Below are 24,734 nucleotides of genomic sequence, written 5' to 3' on the forward strand. Positions count from 1 at the left end.
AGTGCTCCATTCAAACTGCAGGCTGAACACCTAGGGTGGAGACTCGGCCGAACTACAGGATACTTCCCCTGAATGCCCAGAATTCCTTTTTTAAAAACTTTCACAGGGCCTTTTTTGAAATAATGTAAAAGCGACTAAATTTTCATTTTTTGGAAGGCTCAGTACTCCTTCAAACACAAATTAATCTACAGTAGCCAGGCTGTCACAACACTTTCCCAAATCTTCTCCCAGCGGTAGTGGAGCAGGCTATTTTAAATTAACATCTCTGAAGGAAAATCTATCATCGGTGATTTGAAATTCTGATCGTACACCAGGCTGTCTTCAGTACAAGGTCTGCCTTTCCCCAATTCACTGCAAGGCACATGCTCCAGTTCAAAGCCCTCCTCAATATGAAGGAAACCAACTCTGTTTAGACAAGCTGTAACCCAGCTCTGCCACTGATCAGACCCAGTCGCACCATGTGGGCCCCCGTTCTACTTACAAAATCTTGCTGAATGTCAGTGAAATCTTTTCCGTATTTTTCTAGTGCTTCCTCAAAGAGGTTTGCCTCCGAAGCAGACCACTCCTCCATTTCATCTCTGCACAGGACTGGCCCACCTTGTGGCACAAGCGCAGAGATCGCCTTGGAAATGTCATAGACATTTTTGTGCAAAGTGTCCATCGCATGGAACTACGTGGTCGTAAAAGAGAAAAACAAACATTAGGGCAAGAATCCAGGGCGAAAAATGCTTAGCAATGAACCAGCAGTAACACAAACCACGCAGTGAGATTTGAGGGTGCTGTATTCTACGTGCAGTAAAAACTTGTTTCAATCTGAGACTCATGATAATTGTCATTGTACAGGTCCAATATTCACTAACAACAGAGGGATTTTGGGAATGTGAGCATCTGCACCTGAATAACTGCTACCTTATCTACTACCCAGCACCAACACTGTAGCACTGCTGTAAAGAAAATGTAGGGGAGAGAGCCCCACTCACCAGGACTAAGCAGCCCTGTTAGGCATCATCAACAGATGGAGCACAACGACAGAGGACTGAGGGTGTGTTTTTTAACCCAGTTATCCATGCACTTTCTTTGTCCACAAATAAAATAATCCACAAGAATTATACATAAAAACGAATATTTAAACACACACTTGTCCCAAAGGTCACAAATCCCAAAAAGGATTTAGGTCACGTATCAGAGCTGAGTAGGAAGAGTTTCCCCCATGAGCAATTATCCCTCAGAAAGCTGAGCTACGACTGTCTGAGACTTGTGATTTATAAGGGATAAGAACACGTTGAGAGTGAGGAATTGGCATTAGTAAATGAAAGCTTGGCTTTATTTCTTGATTTCTGTAGTTTCAAATCAGGATGCCACTTGCCTCTCATCACACCACAGTTTTGTGCACAAGCATAATCAATCTCCAATGTTTTATCCTAGAATTTGTCCTACATACGATTTCACATTACTCAGTTATGAGGTGAGGCTTTGATAACAGTACTCTGGAGACTTCATAAATTTTATTCACATTTCTATTGAACTCTCTCTAGCATAGAAATTTAACTTTTCCCTTTCCTCTTATCTATTCAGAATCCTTTGTAATTTTAAAATATTAACAACAACATCACCACTCCTTAGGTAGACGAAAACGAAGCTCAAAGGAAAGAACTTGATCAACTGAAATTTCTTATCTGACCACAAACTTTTCCCCCCAGGACAAGTTTGCCCAAGGACGCCAGTGGCAGTTGGGGAAGCGATAAGGGGTGGCATTCTGGCACTACAGCACTGCAGGCAGGCAGATAATCACGTGCATTCTTTTCAAGACCGCTACTAAGCCCAAGCAAGAGATGTGCTATGAAGCATGGTCAAAAAATTTTAATTAAAAAAAAAAAAAATAAAAAAAATCAAGAGTTAACCATGATGGATCATAAAAGGCACAAAGCCAGAAAAAAAAAAGTTACTTCATATGTAAATAAAGAATTCCTTTACAAAGACAAGATCTGGTTCACAGCAGGCCACAATTACAGTCCATCTGTCCCTCTCCTTTTGCCAACTGTTATTGCTGAGGTGAATTATTTTACATCTCTCAATAACCGAAGGTCCTCTTAAAAATCTTACCAATGTGATATCCCTAGAGGCTGCTGCAGCACTCATGTGTAAACTTGGCTGTCTGACAGAACTACTGCAATCCAGGGCTCGGGCAAATGTACCAACAGACCTGAAAGAAATTAAAATGGAGCATTAACTTTGCAGGCAAAGCAAGCATAAATATCAACACCCAACCAACGCTTTTTGAGATCAGCAGACTCCGTTTTTCTCAGTAAAAAGATTACGTGGTTTGGCGCTAGTTCCAAGCCAGAGACCAGCCCTCTTCAAATGTGGTTTGTTATTAGAGACGCTTTACTGTACTTGCTTCATGTGACCACGGGTGCTTAGGAAAGAAAACAACGAGACTTGAAGATCACAAATGGAGGGTTTTGAACCATCTTATCCCCTATCTCTCAGCGCAGACCTCTGAATTAAGGTTTAACAGAAACTGAACACAAGTGAGCTTTATGAATGGCACAAAATCTTTTCCACAATGGCATGAGCAGTGCTACATTGTCTTAAAGTATGGAGACAGATGCCAAGACAAAACAGAGAGAAAAAAAAACACAGTAACAATCACTTTTCTAAGTCTCAAAAAATTAAAAGTCTTCATTTTACAACATAGTATAATGCTGTAAGCACATACATTATGTAGACTGTGTAGGAATATAGCAATTCTCAAATACTTCCCAATGCCAGCCGCTCCTGCTCGTTAGGCCACAATTCCCACGCTCCTCATTTTATCCCTAAAGAAATGAGCTGGAGAAATCTTTAACAGGAACATTGGTTCCAGTAATTCCCTCTGCCCTCGATGCTTACCGTGGCACACAGTTGGGAAGGCTTTTGCACAGTGAACTAGAGCTGAACTCCTCTGAGCAGCTACAACAACAACAAAAAAATCCGTTTTTCCCCCGACTCGGATTGCTTCCCCAGACTAGTTTGAGTGCACAGGGGGAAAAACTCTAGTGCCAAGCAGTGCATTAGAGGAGGAAAGGTAAATACTTAGGCAGGAGTCCGTCAAATAATGGAGTTTGGCCAAAAGCCAAAGCTGCCTCCCTCGCCCAGGTTTTGGTGCACACTCACAGCTCACCTCCTCCCCAGCCTCCTACTCACTCATCCCCGTCCCTGCTTCATGGATTCCCCATCTCCAGAACGTGTGAGCACCTAATTATCTGCTGGATCACTTTGCTGATTCTGGGCAGAAGCAATCTTTGTGCTGATCTGTTCAGTAAATGCAGCAGGCAGGCTCCAGCAGCTCTCAGCAAACCGAGCAGGCAGCAGCGAACGGCCAGAACTCCTAAAAACAGCAGCACCACCAGAAGCCTGCACGAGGTGGAAACCACCACCACAAAGCAGCTCTGCAGCCACTCTAAACCAAGCCAAGTCCAAAGCCCCATCCACGGGGGCAATTCTACCCTCTGCCTTCCTTCTGGGACCTCCTAACACCAGAACTGCGTGGCCGAGTGGCAAATTTAAATTAACACTGCTGAAAAACAGCCCAGAAAATGAGCTTGCTGTTGTTGATGTTGTTGGTATCTTGTACTTCTCTTGATTAGAAGCAACTGTGAAACTGCAGGCTTGTCAAGAAGCTGGAATACCCTTTGCTGGAAACATTCCAGCTCTCCCCATTGCTCCTTCATCCGCTTGTTCCGCACTGCTGGTGGAGATTATCCTCTCCCCACTTTCATCCATTTCCCTATGTCCATCTGATTAAGTAGAATTAATCTGTTGCCCATAAATCACTTAGTTCAGCAAGTTTGAATTTACTGTTGGCACAGGTCAAGGGAAACAGCAACGTATTGTGTAAGCAGAACAGTGAAACTTCAAGAGCTTCAATTTTATGGCGATTCCTTAGTGTAGACATAACACTAAAGATTTTATGAATCTTAAAAAAAGTCTAGACAACAAAAAGTACGTGCTTAACTAAAGACAAAAATGTACTGATAGATTCTGAACTGTCAGATTTTCTTCAATCTGGACAGCAATTAACATTTTTCCATCTTAACCTACCTAGTTTCATTCTCAGCTCCCCGTTATTGGACCTTCAGGCAAGGCCCAAACACCCACACAAAGGTTTTGAAGTGCTGCAATTCAGAGTAGCTGTTTTTAAAACTTTTGGCTGAAGTTCATAATAATAGCAAGCTTCATCTCCAAAGTACACAGAAAAATCAATACCGTTGCATATTTCTGAGTATACACATTTCTTGATTTCTTAAAACACATTTCACCAGCTCCTTGATTTTCCTCAATCCTTTTTTTTTTTTCTTCAGTATTTCCCTGAGCTTGTATCATTCAACATGTTGAAAACATTTACTGCCATTTCATAAACACACCCTTGTTGCATCATTCAACAGCTCCCGTCAGAACTAGAGGGCCCCGTCCAGACAAATTCTCATGCACAAGCTCTCAAGTTACCTCCTCAGGAGACATCCCATTACCTTACCCACCACGTACACACCAATGCCACGCTCGGGGAATTTCAGAAAATTCATGAGCAAGATAATTCAAGAGGGTAAAAACCAAGAAGTAGATGTCTGACAGCACCAGAGTCAAATCCAAGGGAGTACCTGAAATGTAGGCTTAACTCCATTTTCTAGGACTAAAGCCCTTGGCTGTGGCAGGCTGCCCTGCAAGTCAGGCTCTGTCACACACCATGCTCCATCAGCATGCTGTCAAGAGCAGCAAGCCAAAAACTAACAGATTGTAACCTTACATACCCCTTTCCTACCTGTATCTAATAGCAAACTATTTGATACTACAAACACCAGGAAGTCCAACTGCCTGTCTACTCACACCACTTTACTCCCATGCCAATACAATCTTACAAACTTACCTAAAAGACAGAGGTTGGAGAGCATTACCCTTTTTCTTTATTTTTTTTAGAATTACTCAGTCACCAGTTGCTACAAGAACCTAGGTTTTGGTACAGGCTTCTGTTTATACCACTGCACAGTACTGAAAAATTTCATGAGCACTTCAAAAAAACATTAATGGACGAGGATTGCCTTAGGCTTAAACAGAAGCATAAATTTCACCATCTGTACAGATTTGCAGGGTTTTACTTTATTCTGACTACCTACTGGAATCTAGGCATTAGAAAACATCTACACCATCAAAAATGCTTTACCAAACATCTTAGCTATCATTGCATGTTGAAATCTGACTGGGTTTGAAAAGGAGAGAAAACAGATACAGTAATGATCTGTCAAGAATCCAGTTCACTACACCTCCTGCACACTTGTCCCATTTGAAAACCCTCACCAATTACAAGACAGTTTTTACATAAAATACTTTTGATTTTATGTGTTTAACTTTGAGAAAGTAAAAACTGTAAATCTGAGTTCCTGAAGTCATGCAGTTCCCAGCAAGGAACATATGTAACATGTCCATCGCTTCAAAATGAAACCCATGATTCATGCAACCAAACCAGTATTCATCTTAGTAAAGCAAAAAGAACACAAAAGTGCTTGAAATATAAGTGTTATTAAAATGTACTTATTCAAAGAAGAGGTAAATTGCTCTTACCGTGCTACCACCAAGAACTGGTCTATCTGCTTGTCTACTAGCGGGTTAAAGGCTTCCCAAACTTTTGTTTCAAGTTTTGACTGATCTCTTCCATCGTCCTCACCTGTTTGAAAAACAAGTTAGAAAGGCTCAGTATGGCTGTTTTGGAATAAAAATACTCTCCTGATCTTGTATATAAATTTAATAGTAATTTATTAATTTAACCGACAGTCCATCTCACATATTCTGCCTAACACTTCTCAGTGACAATGTCATTCACCCATTTGGCTGTGACAATTCCAGCCTGACAGACACAGCTACCCTGCTCATCTGAAGGAGGCAATCAGGTGCAGAACTGGTTTCAAAGGCCACAAATAGTGGGAAACTGGGAAGAGTCTTCTTCAAACTAGCCAGCCTCTCTTCAGCCTCCTTCCCAGCTTCTCTCTTCTTTCTCCTCTACCTTGCAGCAGCTCCAGAAAAACAAACACGCTCCTGGCTGCTCTGAGCAGGCAATGAGTAGCTGGTTCAATCTGCATCAGCTGCTTTCTAATGGGTAAATCGTGGCATCAGATCCTCCTGCTTCTTTTTATTCTGACCCTACACAAACCCAAATACCATGGAAAAATACAGGAGTGATTGAGCTTTTTTTTTTTTGTGCTCCTTTTCAAACATCTGGAGATTATCCTTCTCTGAATCCCCGTGTTGGCCTGCTGAGGGAAGAAAATGCCTTTCAAATTAGTTCATCCTCACTTAGGAGGCTACCCCAGCTGCTGAATAAATACCACAGACAAATTAAACAAGAGTCCTGACCAATTGGTTTGCCTGTTCTAACATTAGCCTAACACTATCAGCAGAACTCCAAAGCAGAGACTGAAGGGCCTCGGTGCTTTTCTATCTCTGCCTGCACGCTTTGGCAAAGCCTCTTCCAACACCTGCTCTCCCAGGAGGACCTGTCTCTGCAGAAACGTTTTTCCACCCACTTCTGGATCTGCAAGGCAGTGCGAGGATCAGCCTGAAGCTACCATCATCCTGTAACCACTAACAGTCACTTCTGCTGGCCCCTCTTCCTAGGCTGGGGTCCTCGTGCTCCTTCTGCAGGGCTGCCTGAGGTTGCACACTGTGGCAGAGCCAAATTCCTCCTCCTGCCTGCTCTGCAGGTGAGAAATTGAGGCTGGCAGCCAACACCGCTGGATGGGGAGGGGGCTCTGAGGAAAAGGCACCCGGCAATAATGGGCAAATTGATGAGGGGAGACAGCATTTAATTGGCAATAATTTGGGAGGGGCTCACGCAAGGAAGTGAGGCTTGATTAAAAACACAAAGGCTTTACAGATGTGCTGGAAACATGCGCTTCCCATGGAAATTCTGAAGTCTCTTAATAACACGAGCGCAAGCTCCGAGAGAGCCAATTAATTCAATTTGTTTCAACAACTTTTATGATTTGGACAAATGCCCACTTAAAGACTGGTTTGAGACATAATTAACTGCATTCAGTGGGCAGCAGCTTCAGTCATACCAAGCCAGGCCATCGGGGTACGCATGACCTGGTGGTAGAAGCCTCCATCTCCCATAGGGGCCACGTACATACATGTAGAAGTGGCCGCAGTCAACGTGGCCTTTGGAGAATTTAAATAAATGATGGAAATTACCCTCTTTTAATAAGTCTGTTATATCTGCCTGGTATCTGTTTCCGACTCGAATTTCTCCTTTATCAGCGAGTAGGGTCTTTTGTTGAGGATCGTATACTAGTGAATAGAAGAAGAAATCCTAAAAATAAAACAAAAGAAAAAAAATAAAAGAGTATTATTAACTTTTATTTTTAGCATTGCATATATAGTAGCAAGCTTTTACATTGCAAGTTTGTTCTTACTAGCTATATATAGATTTTAAAATTGGGTGAACAAGCAATAAATGAACCACCAGTTTTAAAACCCAACTTTAAATTTTGCCTCTTTCTTCTGTACTGTAACAACTCTCCCATACAACAGCAGCTCCCCCAATATACACTCCTTGCAGTTGAAGCAAACATGGCTCATCTTGCACAAGCAGGGCTCAGGAGGGCCAGAAGGTAATTTTTGGTAATACCAGCTGGTTTAGGATGTGCAACTGCACCTTCCTGTTCATCAAAATGGCACTAATTAGATGCCAGTGAGTTATCTGTACAGGCTGAAGCCTAACTTCTGAGTGTTGCAGCTCCACCAACACAGCATCCCAAAGAGGAATCAAGCCCCAAACCATCTCCTTATCCTCTGCTGGAGCAGAAGCAGCACTGGGAGCACCCACACTGGGCACAGCACTCCAGAAGTGGTTGTGCAAGCAATGAGCAGAGGTGGAAATCCCTGCCCTCTGCCTGCTCCCTGCTCTCTTGCTAATAAAGACGGGGATGTGGTTGTCTTCCCTTGTCGCAGGGATGCACTGCTGACCAACCTGTTGCCTGCCCCCACTTAAGCATAAATTGCCATCTGTCCTTCTGCTGGTTATTGGGCGACGGGAAGCAGATCTGGCAGCAGCAGCAACTAGCTGCAGGTGGTAATACATTAATTTGTTGCTTTTGCTCCAGTAGATGAGAAAAAGGCTAAAAGAGCTGCTTGGCTTCCATCACCTGGGGAAGCACATACAATTAAAGCAAAAAGTCACACCAGAATGAGAATGTCCTGCCGGGGGGAGGAAGAAAACAGCCACAATTTTAACTACACGGTGTAAGTAATTAAACTTTTCTGCACAGGTAAGTACTTAGATATAGCTACTGAGTGACAAATTAGAGACCAAGTATGTAGCACAGGATATGAGGCAAGAAGAGAGCTCTGTTAGGACATGGAATAACAAACCTATCAAGATCTCCATCCACAGTAACAACATCACCAGGAAAGAGAAGTGTTTCTGAACAGAAACACAGCATGCACCATTTTTCACATCTCGGGTTTCTGGCTCATTTTCCCTTTCCCTTTATTTCCGTGTAAATAGCAGGCACCCTGTTTAAGTACATCTCATTTCACGTTCACCTCATTTTCTCCTTCCCTACATTTGTACGTGTCAACAGCATGCAACAGAAATTAGGACAAAGCCGGCATCAGTTCTAAGCTCTGCTCATCCTCACGAAGAGGTGGCAAGGGAAAACAGAGTCCCATAGAAAGAAAAAAAAAGGAAGAATCACTGTGAATTTTACCAGTACATGGCAAATATTCCATGGGCTAGAGATTCAAAGGTACACATTAGGTTTGTTTTCCCAGCCCTGCAAATTGCACACATTAATCTAAGACTGATGTTACATGGGTAAGGTCTCCCATGGTGGTTTGTTTTTTGTTTGTTTGTTTTACACGTGAAGCATCCACCATGCAATTATAGAATTTAAGAAAGTGAACTGGGGGGATACAGGCGAGGGGAGTGTGCAATAAGCCAGCCAAACCCACTTTGCTACCTGAGAAAGCACCGCACAAAAAGGTAGCACCGGTACAAGAGCACAGTACTAGAGGAAAGACTGGAATTTGCACTGATCTTCTCTATCTGAAAACGTGCTATTTGCCCACAGCAAAAGGGCAGGAACAATCTCATGTTGTGTTACAACAACAGGATAAAAGTCATAGCTAACACCTGGCAAAATGCTGCCCTAACACCCAGTTAAGTGAACTGGAAGGGTTCTATTTTGGGAGATTCAGTTGCATCCTAAATCAATAATATTCTTGACAGAATTGATTCCTGCTCCCACAGGAACCAAGGTCAATTTACATCAACCTAACATCAGAAGGGAGCTTCAGAGTAGAAGAAAACTCATTTATATTACAGCTGGGTAAAGAAATCTGGGTCTCTTGCTCCCTGATACATGCAGAGCTCAAGGTATTACAATACTGAGGATATATTGTCGCATAAACAAAATGTAGGAAAAGGTTTCATCTTGTAAGCTTTCACCTTTTAAACAGTGTTTTATTCGTTCCAGCTCCAAAACACCTAATTGTGAGACAAAGTATACGCAGTGAGACATGAATGCTTTTCAGGCACATTGCCCAGCAAATGCACAAGCCCAGCCTGTAGTATAACAACACGGGGGGCTCCAAGGAAGACCAGACTGCAAGAGATTTCTTAATGCAACCTTTGTTGGCCAGGAAAAATCATTCATCGTGGAGGGGTTTTCTCCAAAAATATTACAGACTGTGACATGCCCTAATGCTTCTCTTCTGTGTATTATTGCTGTGCACTTAGCAGACTAAGGACAATCACTCAATGAACAAAAAAAAAAAAAAAAAAAAAAAAAAAAGGAACAGGCTGCACGCTTCTGTTTGCCATTCTTCCCCCACCCTTTTCTGGGAAGCAGAGGCAAGGGAAGGCAAGCAGCAGTTCTCTACAAAATAAAGAAGTTCAAGTCTCTGGTCTCTTCTGCCCAGCTGGAGCCTTTCCAAGAGAGAGAAGATGGAAGTTTAGGGGCAGAAATGTGAATACAAAACAATGCAATCCCTAGAAGTAGTGCAATACCACTACCATCTTCCTCCACAGAAACATGAAATTCAGCTCACACTAATTTGGGGGGATTTTTGGAAACATTAGTAGGTTTAATGCCAATACAAACTACAGCCCAAGGAGCAGAGCAGATCCCTGTACAGACTAGAGTATAGGTGAGCTCTTGATCACCATTACGTGATACAAACGTGAGATTTTTCTGCAGGGTTTCACAAAGTGATATTCACAACAAAACAACACGGCTCTTCCAAACCCTCCATGCTCATTCTAGCTGTCAAAACTGTGTGTGTCGAGCTTGCAGCACTCAAGAAAAAGAAGGGCTTTCTGTTTTAATTTCAGATCCCAGAAAACATTCAACATGTTTGGGAAAAAATAAAGTGACCTGCCAAGAGTTAAAATTAAACCGTGGCTTTCTGCTTCTCCAAACTGTTATACAGACACATATGCTCAGAGCCTCCCTACCCAAGCCCCGGAGCTACCATTAGCTATAGCCAAGAACCAAAGCCACCAACTGCAGAAACACTGGAAAAAAAGGCTCAAAGTGAAAGTACAGCACAGAAAGAGTGGTTAGTTTATTACAGCTTGCAAACTTACCCTCCTGAAGTCAGTTGGGGTGAAGGGGGCGGGGGGGATAAGTTTAATTATATAGCGCTTTATTTTTAGGGGGTACCAAAAGAAACAGAAATGCCAGATATCTACCCAGCAGGCAAAATTCACACAAGTGCATGGAGGTATCCTAGCAGCGCAGTAAAATAAGTGGTACATATAAAATAGTTTCCTGCAGAATAGGGAAATTTAATGCTTTTGCCCTAAGTGGCTATGCCATTCTCTTGATCTCCTCAAGAACTCCATCTCTACACAAAATTCAAGTATTTTGTTGCTTTTTACCCTTTTTCCTCCTGTTCCTCAATTCTGCACAAACCCACTTTTGCCAGGCAGAGTAAAGAAGTCGCTGCTGGTCGCCTTTCTGCCCCTCCCTGAATTAATGGTGCAATCTTCGTGAGGAGCATGACACGGAGAGAGAGTGGAAGGATGAAAAAACAGATAACACAAATGTAATTTTGCTATGCTTACTATCTCCCGAAAAATTCCTGTCTGCATGTTTAACCTTCTTCAATGAAGACAGCCTTGGGCCAAAAACCTACTTTCGGTGGTCATAATATACAAGAAATCAAATGACAGATTCCCTAGAACTGCTTATGCTTTACTGACAGAAGCCACATTAAAAATATAAAAAAAAATAAAAGCACACTGAAAGCAGAGGATTAAAAACAGGAAGAAAAAAAAAAAGTAGAAACAACAGTTCAAAACAACACCATCCAGTGCTAGGAATTCACCCGGCAACAAGTACCTCCTTTTTTTAATCTCTTTACCCTCCACCCAAGCACATTTCTGTTCCTGAGCTTTTAATTTCTTTACCATCTGTCCAAGTTAGTTTGCACCACGGCAAAATACTGTGCTAAGTGACAGGACACATTCAGGGAACTCTCTCATTCTGTGAAATCTCTAAGTGCCTGCTCGGTTTAAAAATAACCTGCATCACTCATCTTGCATTCTGAGAGTTCAAAAGGATGAAAACAAGATCCCTTTCTATTCCTACATCTGCAACCAAGCACTTGCACGATTAGAGGCAGGCAGTTCCCTTCTCAAGGCACCTACCTGTAAAATTGCTGCTAATAAAAACGTTTGGGGAGCAACTGCGAAGGAACGCTATTTAAAGGGTGGGTACTGGTAAATCTAAAACTAATTTCAATTTGATTAACTTTTGCTTTCAAACGGGCATATCCTCGGCTGCTTGCTGGTGACAAGCATTTCTGAATACAACAGCCCTTGTTTGATGCGCTGCCATTTGGCAGCCCGGAGCACACTCGACATGTTTTTGGTTTCACATTCCAAAGAGAAGCCTGACTATTTAATCCCTATGCTTTGTTTAAAATTCTCTTAAACTGGAGCATTGGATTAAAATTAATCTTACATTTAAATAAATACTAAAGAAAGTTAAAAATACACTTAAATAAAACCCAATTATGAGACAGACTGCAATATGCTCCTTCCAAAAAAAAAAATAAAAATAAAGCTGTTTTCTTCTTGTTTCTTAAAGGCCAGTTAATGACCGTTACCCTACTGTTTCCAATTACAAGATTTCCTCTCTTGTATAACATTTAAATGTTTTCAAATCCAAATATAATGCTTGCAGATTTATTCAAGTAATAATACACTGAAATTGTTTACTAGTTGTTAGTAAAAGTTTAAGAGAAAAACTGCTGCTAATCTCCAAAAATAAAGCTTTCATACTGTCAAATTCCAAGACCACATAACCCAGAGCAGCCAGAGGTCTGGCCACATTTAAAGGTATATAAAGATATTAATAAAGGATTGCAATTGTAATTTTTAAAATCACAAAACACCTGGAAAAGTAAACCCCAAATTTCTATTCTGAATAGTGATTAACAGCAACACAATTCAGTTGCAAGTGATGATTTGAAGCACTCTTTAAGAGCCAGATTGCTAAAATTTCTGCAGGAGTCAGAAGTGAACTGACAAGTAGTTTTTCAAGGATCTAAACATCTGTAGTGGCAAATTAGAGGATTACAAGTAAATATTTTCAACAGTGAGCTCAGAAAACTGGGAGCTAAGCTTCTCAGAGATCTGAGGTGAGATCAGGCTTAAACCATATTAACATAAATATGTAAGATTTCAGGAGAAAGTAATACATAGAAACACAGTTTGCTGGCTTGCTCCCTCTTCTACAGTTACTTCACCTCCCACCCTGTCTAGCCTGGGGGCATGAGCCTTCACTTTGAACTTTCAGACTGCCGGGCTGATGAGCAAGAAGGGTTCCCTTAACAGGAGCAGATACAGCTTACTTGTCACAGGGATGTCTGGCCTGCTAGAAACACAAAGCTTTACATCAGAATGAAAACAGTATTGAGCTTGATACTTCCCACTACCAATGCCCGGCATGCTTAGAAATGAAGAACCATCTTTTTCTAAAAATTGTGAAAAGCCACCAATCCTAAATTGTGCCAAAATAAAGTGTTCAAGCTTGACAATTCACAAAATTGGTTCATACCTCCCGTTCCAGATATGATTTAAGGGATTCTGTCTCATTTAACAGAGTAACGCTGCATTTGCCTCTAAAAAAGAGAAACATATTTTATGAAAATACATGCATCTTAAATGCTCGTGTGATTCACAAGATGGTACTACTGAAGTTGTACACAAAATTCAATATTACATCGAAGAATACTTGGATAATATTAATGCCATTTGTTGTTTTTGAATAAAAAGCACTGGAAGAAGATGGCCATTACCTAATGTGTGTGGCTGGCAGAGATTCCAACTGTCGTGAGAGAAACAACTCACGATGTCTTAGCTGATGCTTCTGTTTCTCTGGCAAATCAACCATTTCTGGATTTTCCATCTCTTCTTCCATTTCTCCTAGTTATAAAGAGACAAAAATCGATCAGAGAGCACAGTGCAAGTATTCATTCAAGTTCAATCAGAAGAAGCAGCTCCAAAACCATCGCTAAATAATAAATGGACATAGCACACAGATGAAATCTAACTATGTCTGAATCCTCAAGTTCCAGCCAAATAAATAATGAGATAATTAGTGCAGATCCTTTAAGTTATGCCTGTGGTGAACTGTATTTATCATCACTGGAATGAAAGCACTCTGGGTCCACACTTGCCCTGGTCACACAGAAATCTGCCACCAATGGACAAGCCAAGCCCAAGGGAGAGCTCTTCTTGGCATCATCCCTGCACCGCTGACTTCATCGGGAAGAAGCTGATGCATGATGAATGAGGCACTAAAAGCAAAGTCCTTCCTCTTTGCCAGGTGTCAGCTATCATATGCCCTACTCCTTTTTCAGGTTATCAGTCACAGACTGTCCCAGCCCATCCTCAACAGCTTCTGAGGGAAATGCCCACGGAGAAGGCGAGATTGGTCATTTCAACTATTTTACTCTTTTCACCCCAACCACAGCCGATAGATCAGAGTCACAAGATGAACTGGAACCTACCCAAGTGCCCAAGGCCAGTCTTGCAGCCAGCCCTACCCCAGCTCACCAGGCACTGTCTGCAGTGCTGCTGCTCCAGGAGCTCGCCTCAGCCTGCAGTCAGAATCCACAACCCGGGGCTTGGAGCTTCGCTACCTCCATCCCACCCGTTTGAAACAAATGCCAAAGTAAATACGTGAAATCACACCCAGACCGATACACAATCGATCCTAAAACATCTCCAGGCATCTTTCTTGTAGGAAATACATTATTAGTGGTTTGTGTTCGTTAGCAAGCACCCAGTCAATCATGTAAAACTGTAGAAGGTAAAAGACTCCAAGAAAACTGCAAAGCTTCTCCATGATGGAGGACTGCAAAAGAAAATATCACTCTCTCCTTCCCTGTGAAATTCAGGCAGTTACTGTATTTTCCAAAACCACAGTACAGTTTCCCAGACTCTAGTAGAATGAGCTGTGAAGTCTCATACATGAATAGTAAAACTCCCATTTTACTGCAGCTGTACTCTCAAAGAGCAGACTTCTGCCTGCAGCTTAATTCAACACTTGTTGCCAAGAAACATTTCTAGTCAAAAACACAGACAGGCATACTTGTGATTAATGTACCCTAAAGATTAGTTAACTATAATCCTCACAGCTATCCCAAAAAGAAAGCAAACAGAAGGGAGAGAACTCCCTTTTTTGTAAAACATTAAAATTGCATTTACTTTTAAATAGGCCACCATTATGCCAAAGGGAGGGTGACAAAAAAAATAAATAAAAAAAAGATGTACCCTTCAGGTTCCCCACAATTTAGCACTCAGTTTTACTGTTCCAGAAAAAAAGACTTGTGGTTTATACGCCCTCCAGGTAAGCTGCTCCAGCAAGGAAAAAAACAGCAACAAAATTAAAGCAGACTTCAACATACAATATCTGTTATGCCACATGAGCTCTTAAGCATACAGCAGCACTTACAATTTAATATTTTCCTAAGAACTGGAACACAGAATTTACATTTGTGCCACAGTTTCATGGTTCTGCAATTTATTTACTGAAGTGGATTCTGTTTTAGTTGAAAATTAATATTGTGGCTGCTGACCTCCACTATAAATATACCGGCAGTAATCCACAAACAAGTCAGCAAGTTACAAGCTAGCTTGCTTAAAACGCAATGGATACTAAAATGAAAAGGCATTCATGCCTGCACTTACGAGAGTTTTTGGAGAAAGAGAGCAGTGCACTGTGTAATGTAGGAAAAAAAAAAAAAACACTGTAAGGAGCAACCTAAAATACTTAATACCTTCGGTATATTTAATAGCCTAGAGCTTTTAAAAATTACATTTAAAAAAAAAAAGACAACTGTGCCAGCCTTATCTATAAACAAAATGAAGCCACCCAGCAAAACCAAGTTAATCTCAGGAACTGCATCCCTTCAGCTAGGCTTGTCTTTCAGCTGCTGCTTTATTTATATGCCTAGCTTTTGTAATAAAACAAGGAAGGTGGGAAGCACACGGTTTCTTCTTATGGCAGTTCTGCTCTGCATAGTCTTTCAAAATAAAAAGGCACAATGCATTTTGACAAACGCGTTCTGAACCAAAGGAAGAGGGAAGCAAAACAGGGAAGATGGAAAGCAACAACCTAGATTCAGCACAGGAATCTCTGCCTTGCTGAAGTCGTGCAGAAGTGGCTTTGACAAAAACTGTAGCTAATGCCGCCTCGCTTACAGCAAAGGTTTAAGGCAGGCTGTAAACCACCACGGGGGCTGATGCAGCCCCTGGTTCCAGGACAAGCCCGTCTGACGCATCTGCATCTCAGCCCCCTATAGCTCCAGCTCTCAGCAAAGCAGGCTGTATCCTTGAGAACGGCGGCCCTTGAGAAATAAGGTCCATGTTTTTAAAAATAAATAATAATAACCATAAAGATAAACTCTTTTCAGAAAGACTTGCCCACGTTTATGGCAGCACTGTAGAGTAAGTGATGAGAAAGCACAGTAGGTGCAGTATCCTGGGACTTCAGGGCTCTCATAAAGGCTTACTTCAAAATTAATCTCTCTGCTTGATAGATGTGCTCACGCAGATTTAAAACTAAACATGTAGTCTTAGTACAAACAGTAATATGTCAGCTATGCAGAAGTAGCCAGTGGAATGCTGCAAGGAGTGCATTAGATTAAGTATTATTTGATATTTGATGACAGAATCATTAATAGCACATTAAGAAAAGCTTGAAGACAACTTATATTGGAAACAAGAGACAGGCAGATTGGACGCAAACAGCAAGACTCATGTGAAACCTAACGTATACGGGGAAAAATAATTAGAAAGAGTAAACTTTGAGTTGGCAGGAGAAACCCAAGAGGCAGAAAGTGTAATTTAAAATGATTGGGTGTATGAGATGCAAAATTAAACATCAATATTTGCTAGACACTAGAAAGAATAGCAATTTGATATAGATCAGACTGGGCTCTCTACAACATCAGAGGTAAAGGAACAGCCCCTGCTCTGCTTGCAGAGTGTTGGACGAGTTGCTACATGGCAGAATTCAGAAAAGCACAAAGGCAAACAATCCAGAAATCAGCTTTAGAGAGCTCACTATAATGTTTAGTTTGGGAGACAGGTACGTCTGTAGTAACAAAAGAATTAGGTAGCACGGCATCACTACCACTGAAATTTAAAGGAAGAACAAAAAGGATCAAAATATTGGGGAACAGAACGAAGTCAGTGGCACTGACCTGTTAAAGCTCCTTCAGTAGGAAGGCAGGATGTTCTACATGTGCTGCGTTTGAAGAGGTGACCAATATAACAATATAAGACCAATATAACAATATAACAACAGATTCCTTTTCCCAGGTCCACTTTCTAATGGTCTATATTAGACCTCCTAGCCTCATTCATTTTTTCCCTACCTACCAAAAATTTAATACTGACTCATAGCTATAAAAAACGAGACAGTTTTTAAACAAGTAGAAATCCTTGTACCTTGACAGTTCAGGAGCTGGCCACGGCATCAAGGCAACATCTTATCACGATCCCTTCCAAGGCTTCTCAGGATCATCTGTTGCAGCCATGGTCAACGTTGCAGGTAGGACACAGAGCAAATGGATGCTATTTTTGACATTAAGCACATCCTTCCTTGCCACGCCACCACCAGAACAGGAAATCACAGTTTCCTCCTCTCAGCAGGGCCAAAAATGTCCATTAGTAGATTAATAAACCCATCGTTCTAGAATCACATGTAAGTACTAGGGAGAAAATGGGGATGGAGGGTATCAAATGGCCAGGAACTTGTCTGGGAAGCTACCACCAAACTGCATTTGTGCTGGCTGGTGTCATCCAAAAAACCTCAGTGGACCCTTGTTCAGGCACACTGCTCTCACGCAACTCCCTGACTGATTGAGTACTGACACTTCGCTGCTGCAAGACCTTTATTTTTAGAAGCTTCAGCACCTGGAAGACCGGGCTGCCATGCCCGCCTGGCACCCACACATCAGCTGCTGAAAGCTAACCACAGAGCTGCCAAAAGCTCCCCGTGCCATCCAGCTCGCCCCAACTACTACCGACGTCGTTTTCCAGCCAGGACAAACACTCTGAATGAAGCCCTGCACGACAGACCACGCGCAACTGGAGCCAGCTGGGGCGGGTGGGTGGAAGGGAGGACGGGAGGTTGTGCTCCTGCTGGTGGAAATATTTGCTTAATTATGTAAGAAACTGCGGGGAGAGCATATATATAGCCACAGCATCCAAATAGTAGCTTGAGGAGTAAGCGATAAAAGGCAGTGTGCTCCGCTTGCATCAGGTTCTGCCTGCAATTCCGTTTGCATACAATATTCTGCCTTCAACCACTACAAAGTCTTTGGGCAAGGAACATTAAATAGTCTCCTACCGGTGAAGCGGGTTCATTTCGGAATCAGGTGGAGAAATGTCCTGGAATAATTTGCGAGGTGATTAAAGAGGCTTATGAATAAAAAGTGCTGGCAATCTATGGAAGCCATTATAAGGTTGAAAGATTTATAGGACAGCCTAGACAAGTTTTATATCATGTGATAAAAATAGTAAGATCACAGATCAAATCCAGGAATCAGGTTGCGTACATCAAGGTACTAATTTACAGCCACCAACTACAGAACAAGCTGCTTCCTGCTCATTTCTCTTCTTTATAAAGAATTATGAGAAAATACAGCATAACCCAGATTTTCAAATATCTGATGGATTATTCAGTTAGAGCATAAGAGCCTCTTTTTTCTTTTCTTTCCTATTAAATAAAGAAAATCAGACTTTGCAGGATTCGTTTCACAATCACATCTCTTTCCTTCTTTTATTGAGAGAAAAAACATTACAAAATACACCCATATTTTTCCATTCATGCTCTTGCCATATCTTCCCATTATTCGGTTCTCTCACTGCACTGATCTCAACAGTAGGTCTAAAATAAAGGCATCTTAAATATAAGACTGTGTGAATCCAGAAATGTCTGCAGTCAGAAAGCTCCATTAATCAGCTGAACAAAGGCAGTTAAAAGATCAGCGATGCAGATACGTACATCTACTGCAAATGCATCAAAATGAGGCAACAGGAGACTTTATGGAAATGAACTCAAAGTCAGTGGCAGTGTTGAGTAGCTGTACTGGAATGTTAACATCCACAAAATTTAATTTCATTATATCATGCAGGATGTAATTTTTATTTTTTTTTCAGAATAAAGAACTAAGTGCTGTCCAAAAGCTTAATTTTGTCTCTTCTCCCTCCTCATGAGGAAGAGAAGTTACACAACAGAACATCTATCTAAGTAAATGGAAGTAATTCAGTAGCAATTTTATTCTGCACCAAAAGGAAACATACTAGAAAAAAATCTAGCTACTAATGAAATTTACACTAAGCCTTAGCTGTCTCTGGTGAGCCTATTACTAGGACTGCTCCACAGAAGAAAATTTTCTGTCTTTCAAGCAGATATGAAAATGAACAATGAATTATTTGTTTACATTAAAAAGAAAACCTTCATTTCCTATTACAAAAAAAAAAGAAAAAAAGAAAAAAGAAAAAAATGAGCCTTTGCAGGCTGAAAGAACATACAGATGACTTGCAAGGAAGGCTTTTCAGTTTCCGCCTCAGACGTGCCTTCCTTTGAATCTTTCCTACCTGCTTGCTTTACTAAATCTAGTGAAGTGAGACACAGATGAAGGAATCAATAGTCATGTTGTTTATGGCGGCGCTCCTATTAAGCCTCAGTATTCTTGGATAAAATGAGTGCTGCTGCACCGAGGAGATCAAAAAAGCTTTGCCTGCTACCACAGTTCTGCGACACAGCCAAATCTCATCTCAATGCCCCATGACTTCTTCCAACGTAGTCATACTAACGCATTTATTTGGCATTCAATATACAACAGAAAGTATTTAAATTTAGGGGCTAGTTTTACTGCATTTTTCCCTGACAGTACTACAGTGGCAAGAACGCCTCAAAATACTGTATTAATTGTTAAAAACCCAAACCTGATTTGATCAATCCCCATGCCACACAACCCTGGAGATCTGTACTACATAAACATCAGACTATTTGTACATAGACTACAAAGCACATTACAAGACAACAGTACTTGGCAGCCAAATCCTAATTTTGACATGCCCAGATCTGATCGTTTCTTTTTCACTTATCTGTGTGCCTACAGGACATCCTTGAATTATAAGGATTAAAAAGGGTGCCCATATTTGTTTTTAGGTTGCTAAAAGTTAGCAAGCTAAACAGTTACATCTCACATACTTGATTATTTACAATTAAAATGAGTTCAGTAATTCCACCCGCTTACTTCCCCCCACTTTTAACATGCCCATTTTGGTACCAGTTTTATTAAACTGCATCTATCACCTCGCAAGGATGGGATGAGAAGAATGCTGAACTGGCAGAGGAAATTAGAACAAAACTAAATCTAACCCTCACTTGCAACTAGAATGGAGTCGAATATGCTGGAAGGACCCTAAATAAAGTGCCCAACACCACTGTGGGCATGGGTATATCACACTATTTCTCCCCCAGAGATGGACACTCATTTTGAGAGTTGGTTAGTGCACCATGCTCACCCCTTCCTACGTTCAGGATGCATAGTTTTACGTCAGCTCGTCAGTTATTTCTTGTATGTTGTTGTTTTTTAAAGTATCTGGATGTTCTTGCACTGACTTACCCTACAGATTTATATAGGCAAACAACTCTTGTTTTCGTGTGCGTTTTTTTTTTAGTATTTTTAATTTGTTTTTATAATTGGAGAGTTGTGTCACTAAGTTTTTGTTTAGAAATAAGCTTCCATCTCCGCTCAACTGTCTCACTTCCTTGACAGAGTACGTGCCAACATAAGCTAACACAATATTCTGTAAAATAATAAAATCAAGGCATACATGCAAAGGAGGCCAAACTAAGGCAGTACGAACAACCCTGCAAGTTTCGTAAGAGTTCAGTTTTCTTTTGTTGTTTTGTTTCTTTGCTTTTTAAAATCATAATTTAACTAGAGTATTCAAAAAAATGGTTTTCTGTTCTCAAGCCTAGACATTATTTCTCTTCCTAACAAAAGAAGCTGAGCTACTCAAAATAGAAATAGACTGTCCTAAAATTCACTGCTTTAAAATGCATTTACTCAGCATGTCACTAAGAAAAATATTACTAATATTGAAATGTAAAGACAATTCCTGTTAGCCAAGTTTCAAGTTGGCCATGTTTCAAGTTGATTTCCTACGATCAGACTATTTGACTTACTCTTAAGCAAAGTTTACATTTTTTTGTTCTACTAACCAAACAATTCATGGGCAAGTAATACAAGAAAGAGTGTTTTCCCTCACCCCGTCCAGTAGAGAATTCACTTTCAGGAAGCAAGTAAGATGCCTTTATTAAGCCCCAACAGGCTTTATCCACCCTCAAACTTCTGTTCCCCTCACCATGATAACCAAACCGTAACTAATTGAGATTTTAAGGAAGTGGGGTAGGGAAAGAGAAGTCAGCCAAACTGGTAATGCAATTTGCTGAGGATGAATACAGGGAAAGGATGTTTTAAAATAACACCACCAATACTTGTAAGTGCAAGAAAGTTCTACCCTAGTTCGGAAATTTTGCATAGAAATTATATGAACACAAAGAAGCTTACTTGCATGTTTATCTGCCAATACAATAAGTGTACTTGATATGTCTCTTCTTCTGTAGAAGCACACCACCTTTGCTTCCACATTCCCATTGGCAGTCTGAAAACGGAAAAAAATAACAACTGATTAGAAACCAAAACTTGAACTGTACATACTTAATTAGAAAACTTCATAAATAATCAGGAATTTTGCCACACAGGCTGCCTAACATCACCTTCTAGCATACTCCAGCTGCCCAGACTTTACCTAAAACACTACCTCAGGTGGGATCCATTCTAGAGAACAGGATCAGGTTTGGCCCTTCACTCCCAATTGTTTCTTCAGGATCACCATTTTAAGCAGTTACAGATTTTTCAAGGGGTGAGAAAAATAACTTACCTGCAGGTACAGCATACCAACAAGCCACTTTGCTACTTTCCAGGTGATGCCTGCATTTAGCAGAATGCACAAGCATCTTTACAATCCTAATAAAAGTAACTGTGAAATATAACAGAACTCAGGTTTAGGCTGTTCTCCAAACTCAGTAGGACAGCAGAAAAGCAAGAAAGAACACAGTCATTATTGCTCTCACAAAAGAAGTTCCATAATGCTTCCTTTCTCTGACAGCACTGGCAGGTAAACAATGACCAACACAAGAATCATTCCAAAAGGAGAACAAAGGAAGCTGCACCAGGCAATAAACTCTACACCAGTGGCAACATACAAAGAGGTCAGAATTTTTGAATGGTTTGCGATTTATTTTTTTCCTTAAAACTCTTAAAATGAGATTGGTGATGAATTTCTTGTAAGATGATAGCTGCTGAATTATGAAGCTGGCTTTATACAGACTCTAAAGGAAGTACACCTACTGGTTTGAAACTGACCCCGCCAACCTATTGTTTCCAAAATAAGTCAATAAATAATGAAAATGTAACTTAAAAGAGTTGTCTCCTACTATTGAAGAGTCCTTGAAAACCAGAATGATGGCACACAGTTTAAGAAACTAGAAGATTGAGATACGAATTCCCCTCCAGGAAGTCTCCAAAAAAGGCAGTGGACCAGCAATCTGTCCACAGGGAAAGAAACAAACAAACAAAACAAAACTGATATACACGCTTGTTGCTAAGTTGTAAAGGGAGGAAAAGTTTTATCTCTCATAACAACAGTTTTCCTAACACACACACACACAAAAAAAAACAGAGAATACATACACGCACAAATATTTTCACTTGCAGCCTACCAGTTTTTGTACAGAACCTGTGGAATTTCTATCCTTTTCTGTTAAGTAATCAAGAACTTTTAAATTTTGAGGAAATACAACACAAAAGCAGGAGTCATCTTGCAGCTGTCTGTGTTTTAACAATGTCAAATTATGCACTTTGGTTAATTGTCTGGCCTTCATTTACAGTCAGTGAAAACAAATGCAGGTTAAGATATGATTCATTTCAACCTGAAAAACCCATTTCGAAGAATAGGTCAGAGAAATTACAATTTAAGCAAGAGTTGCTCTAAATGAGAGGTCCAGGCTGAAAGTACCGTTATTTTTAAAGAGGGGAAATGGAATAAAGGTGGGGACGGGACCGACCCCACAAGAAACCCCACACACACCTCAGCACCCTGTAACTGATGGAATACAGCCACTAAGATAACATCCCAATGGATCCACTGGGAACATGTTAAGGAAGTTCCTATTATTTCCTTAATGGAAGAGACACAAAGTGTTCTGTAAAAAGATCTACGCTAAAAAGAAGGGGTTACGAGGATGCCCTAAACTTCAGGTTCTTTGTCACGTTGATACATTTTCTCCTCCAAATAACTGTTTCAGAAAGGCATGTTTTTCCATCCCTGTTGGCTGAAGAAAACACCCTATTTTTAGTCAGTTAATTCAAATTCAACACCAAAACAGCAACATTACACTCCTTCTGTATAGGCTGTAAAGTACACACTGGCATTAAACCTCAAAACGGTGTGTTTAGGACACAGCTAATGGCTTCAGATCAGGCTTCCCTCCTCAGCCAGGTAAAATTTCAGCACTGAAGACTTCAGCTGGCTTCCCACGTGCAACCCATCATGCCTGCTTTTTACATCTAAAGAAGGGGAAATCTGGCAAACGAAATAATACACTGACCCAAAGGACAACTAAAGAAGACAAAGTCTGAGGAAGCACATAATAGCTCCAACTCTTCCTGTTGAGTGACACTCCCCCAAGAAAAAACAAACTACAAAGCCCTCCATCCTCCTGGGAAGCTGTTATTTTGTCTTCCTATCGCATGATCTGGGTACAGAATGGAAGACCAGGAAAAACCTCCTGCCCTGTAGGTGGGCATAATCACCTTGAGAATGACCTCCAGTTGATGCTCTGCCCTTTCATGCCAAGGAGAACAATCCAGCAGGCCTCAGAGTGTTTCAGAAAATTATCACAACAAAAGTATTTTAAGCTACTAATTACCAGAGAACTGCTAAAGATTTGTTTTGATTTTAATCAAATCAAACAGATCATAAATTAAATCAGCTTCAAAGACTTGATGGCAAAAATTGTTTACCTTATTGAGTTCTTCTATTCTTCGTATCAAATATGGGTTACTTGAAGAGTTTTCAAAGTAGACGTAATCTGACAAAAGAAAAAAGATTCTTTAAAATACGAGCTGCTAAAAATCAAATAAAAAGCCCACGTGTATACCTGCTAAAGACACCATACCAAATTAATTTCTTGCCACAAGCAGCACTTCAAAATGTTCCCACTGTCCTGGATTTTAGGCGAGGAAATACAAAATCCATGCCAGTGTAAGAAACAAACACGGGCGCAATCTGAAGACCATTAACTCCCTTTCCAAAACACAGAGCTCTATTATCTGCCTGTACAGTGGGAAAGCAAAGCATATGATGGTCTGTCTCCCCTGATCAGGCTATTTCATTTTGATCGCAGTGTTTTCTTTACTTGCTTCCTTTTCTTTCATCCAAAAATCCAGCCACAACACGCTATCCTTCCTCTGCCCCCCAGCTCAGCTTCATCACACAGCCCAGTTACTTACTCTACAAATTGCTCCATTCTTTCTCTCTTATCTTTTCTTCTACTTCCTGCTCTTTTACACCCACATTATCCCGGAATAACCTCGACAGAACTCTATATTGTAAGCCAAATAGGTCAGAAATGCTCATATTCAAGCAGGATAAACATCTTCAACCAGAGGGCAAGAAGGCAGCTCTTCGCTAAGGTGGTGCTGTCACAAAACCCTCAGAGAGGCACCAAGGAATGCCGTATGAATAGCTCAGCATTGCTAAGCTCCAAGTTTTAACACTTCTCACAAAAACAGAAACAGAGAGCCTGGAGCAGACCTGGCCTTTGTCAGCCAGGACTCCAGAAGCAAACCTTCTGCGAGGCGAGGAGAGCGCTGAATGCAGCCACCCTTGGGTGCTGGCCCTGGGGGCAGTCTTGACCTGCCGCGGTTTTCTCATGCGCTCAGCTCTGAGAATGATCCCTCCAAAGATATTCTAGCCGATTTAAGACGATTTCCCTTCGGATGTCCCAGTTTATTTGTATTTGGAGCAAAACATCCATCGCCTTCGGGGCTCCGCTCAGGTAATCCGCTGAAATGAGCACATTAGCATGACC

At 41.0% G+C, this 24,734-nt stretch overlaps 2 protein-coding genes across 5 annotated transcripts in view; one reads left to right on the forward strand and one right to left on the reverse strand.

Annotated features, from left to right (window-relative positions):
- NOTCH2 (notch receptor 2) overlaps positions 1-24,734 on the forward strand; it is a 259,660-nt gene that overhangs the window by 49,454 nt on the left and 185,472 nt on the right. The window lies entirely within an intron of this gene.
- The window catches only part of MTA1 (metastasis associated 1), an 80,819-nt gene that overhangs the window by 40,571 nt on the left and 15,514 nt on the right, over positions 1-24,734 (reverse strand). For all 4 annotated transcript variants that reach the window (XM_084527104.1, XM_084527105.1, XM_084527103.1 and 1 more), the window contains exons 2-9: positions 23,665-23,732; positions 21,148-21,241; positions 13,342-13,468; positions 13,101-13,164; positions 7,225-7,342; positions 5,599-5,701; positions 2,104-2,203; positions 482-670 (exon numbers count right to left, since the gene is read on the reverse strand). In XM_084527104.1, the coding sequence (XP_084383230.1) occupies positions 482-670; positions 2,104-2,203; positions 5,599-5,701; positions 7,225-7,342; positions 13,101-13,164; positions 13,342-13,468; positions 21,148-21,241; positions 23,665-23,732 (863 nt within the window). The remainder of the gene's footprint in view (positions 1-481; positions 671-2,103; positions 2,204-5,598; positions 5,702-7,224; positions 7,343-13,100; positions 13,165-13,341; positions 13,469-21,147; positions 21,242-23,664; positions 23,733-24,734) is intronic.

This window comes from Aythya ferina (genome assembly GCF_964211825.1).
Source record: "Aythya ferina genome assembly, chromosome: 8".
In the NCBI taxonomy this organism is placed as follows: Eukaryota; Metazoa; Chordata; class Aves; order Anseriformes; family Anatidae; genus Aythya; species Aythya ferina.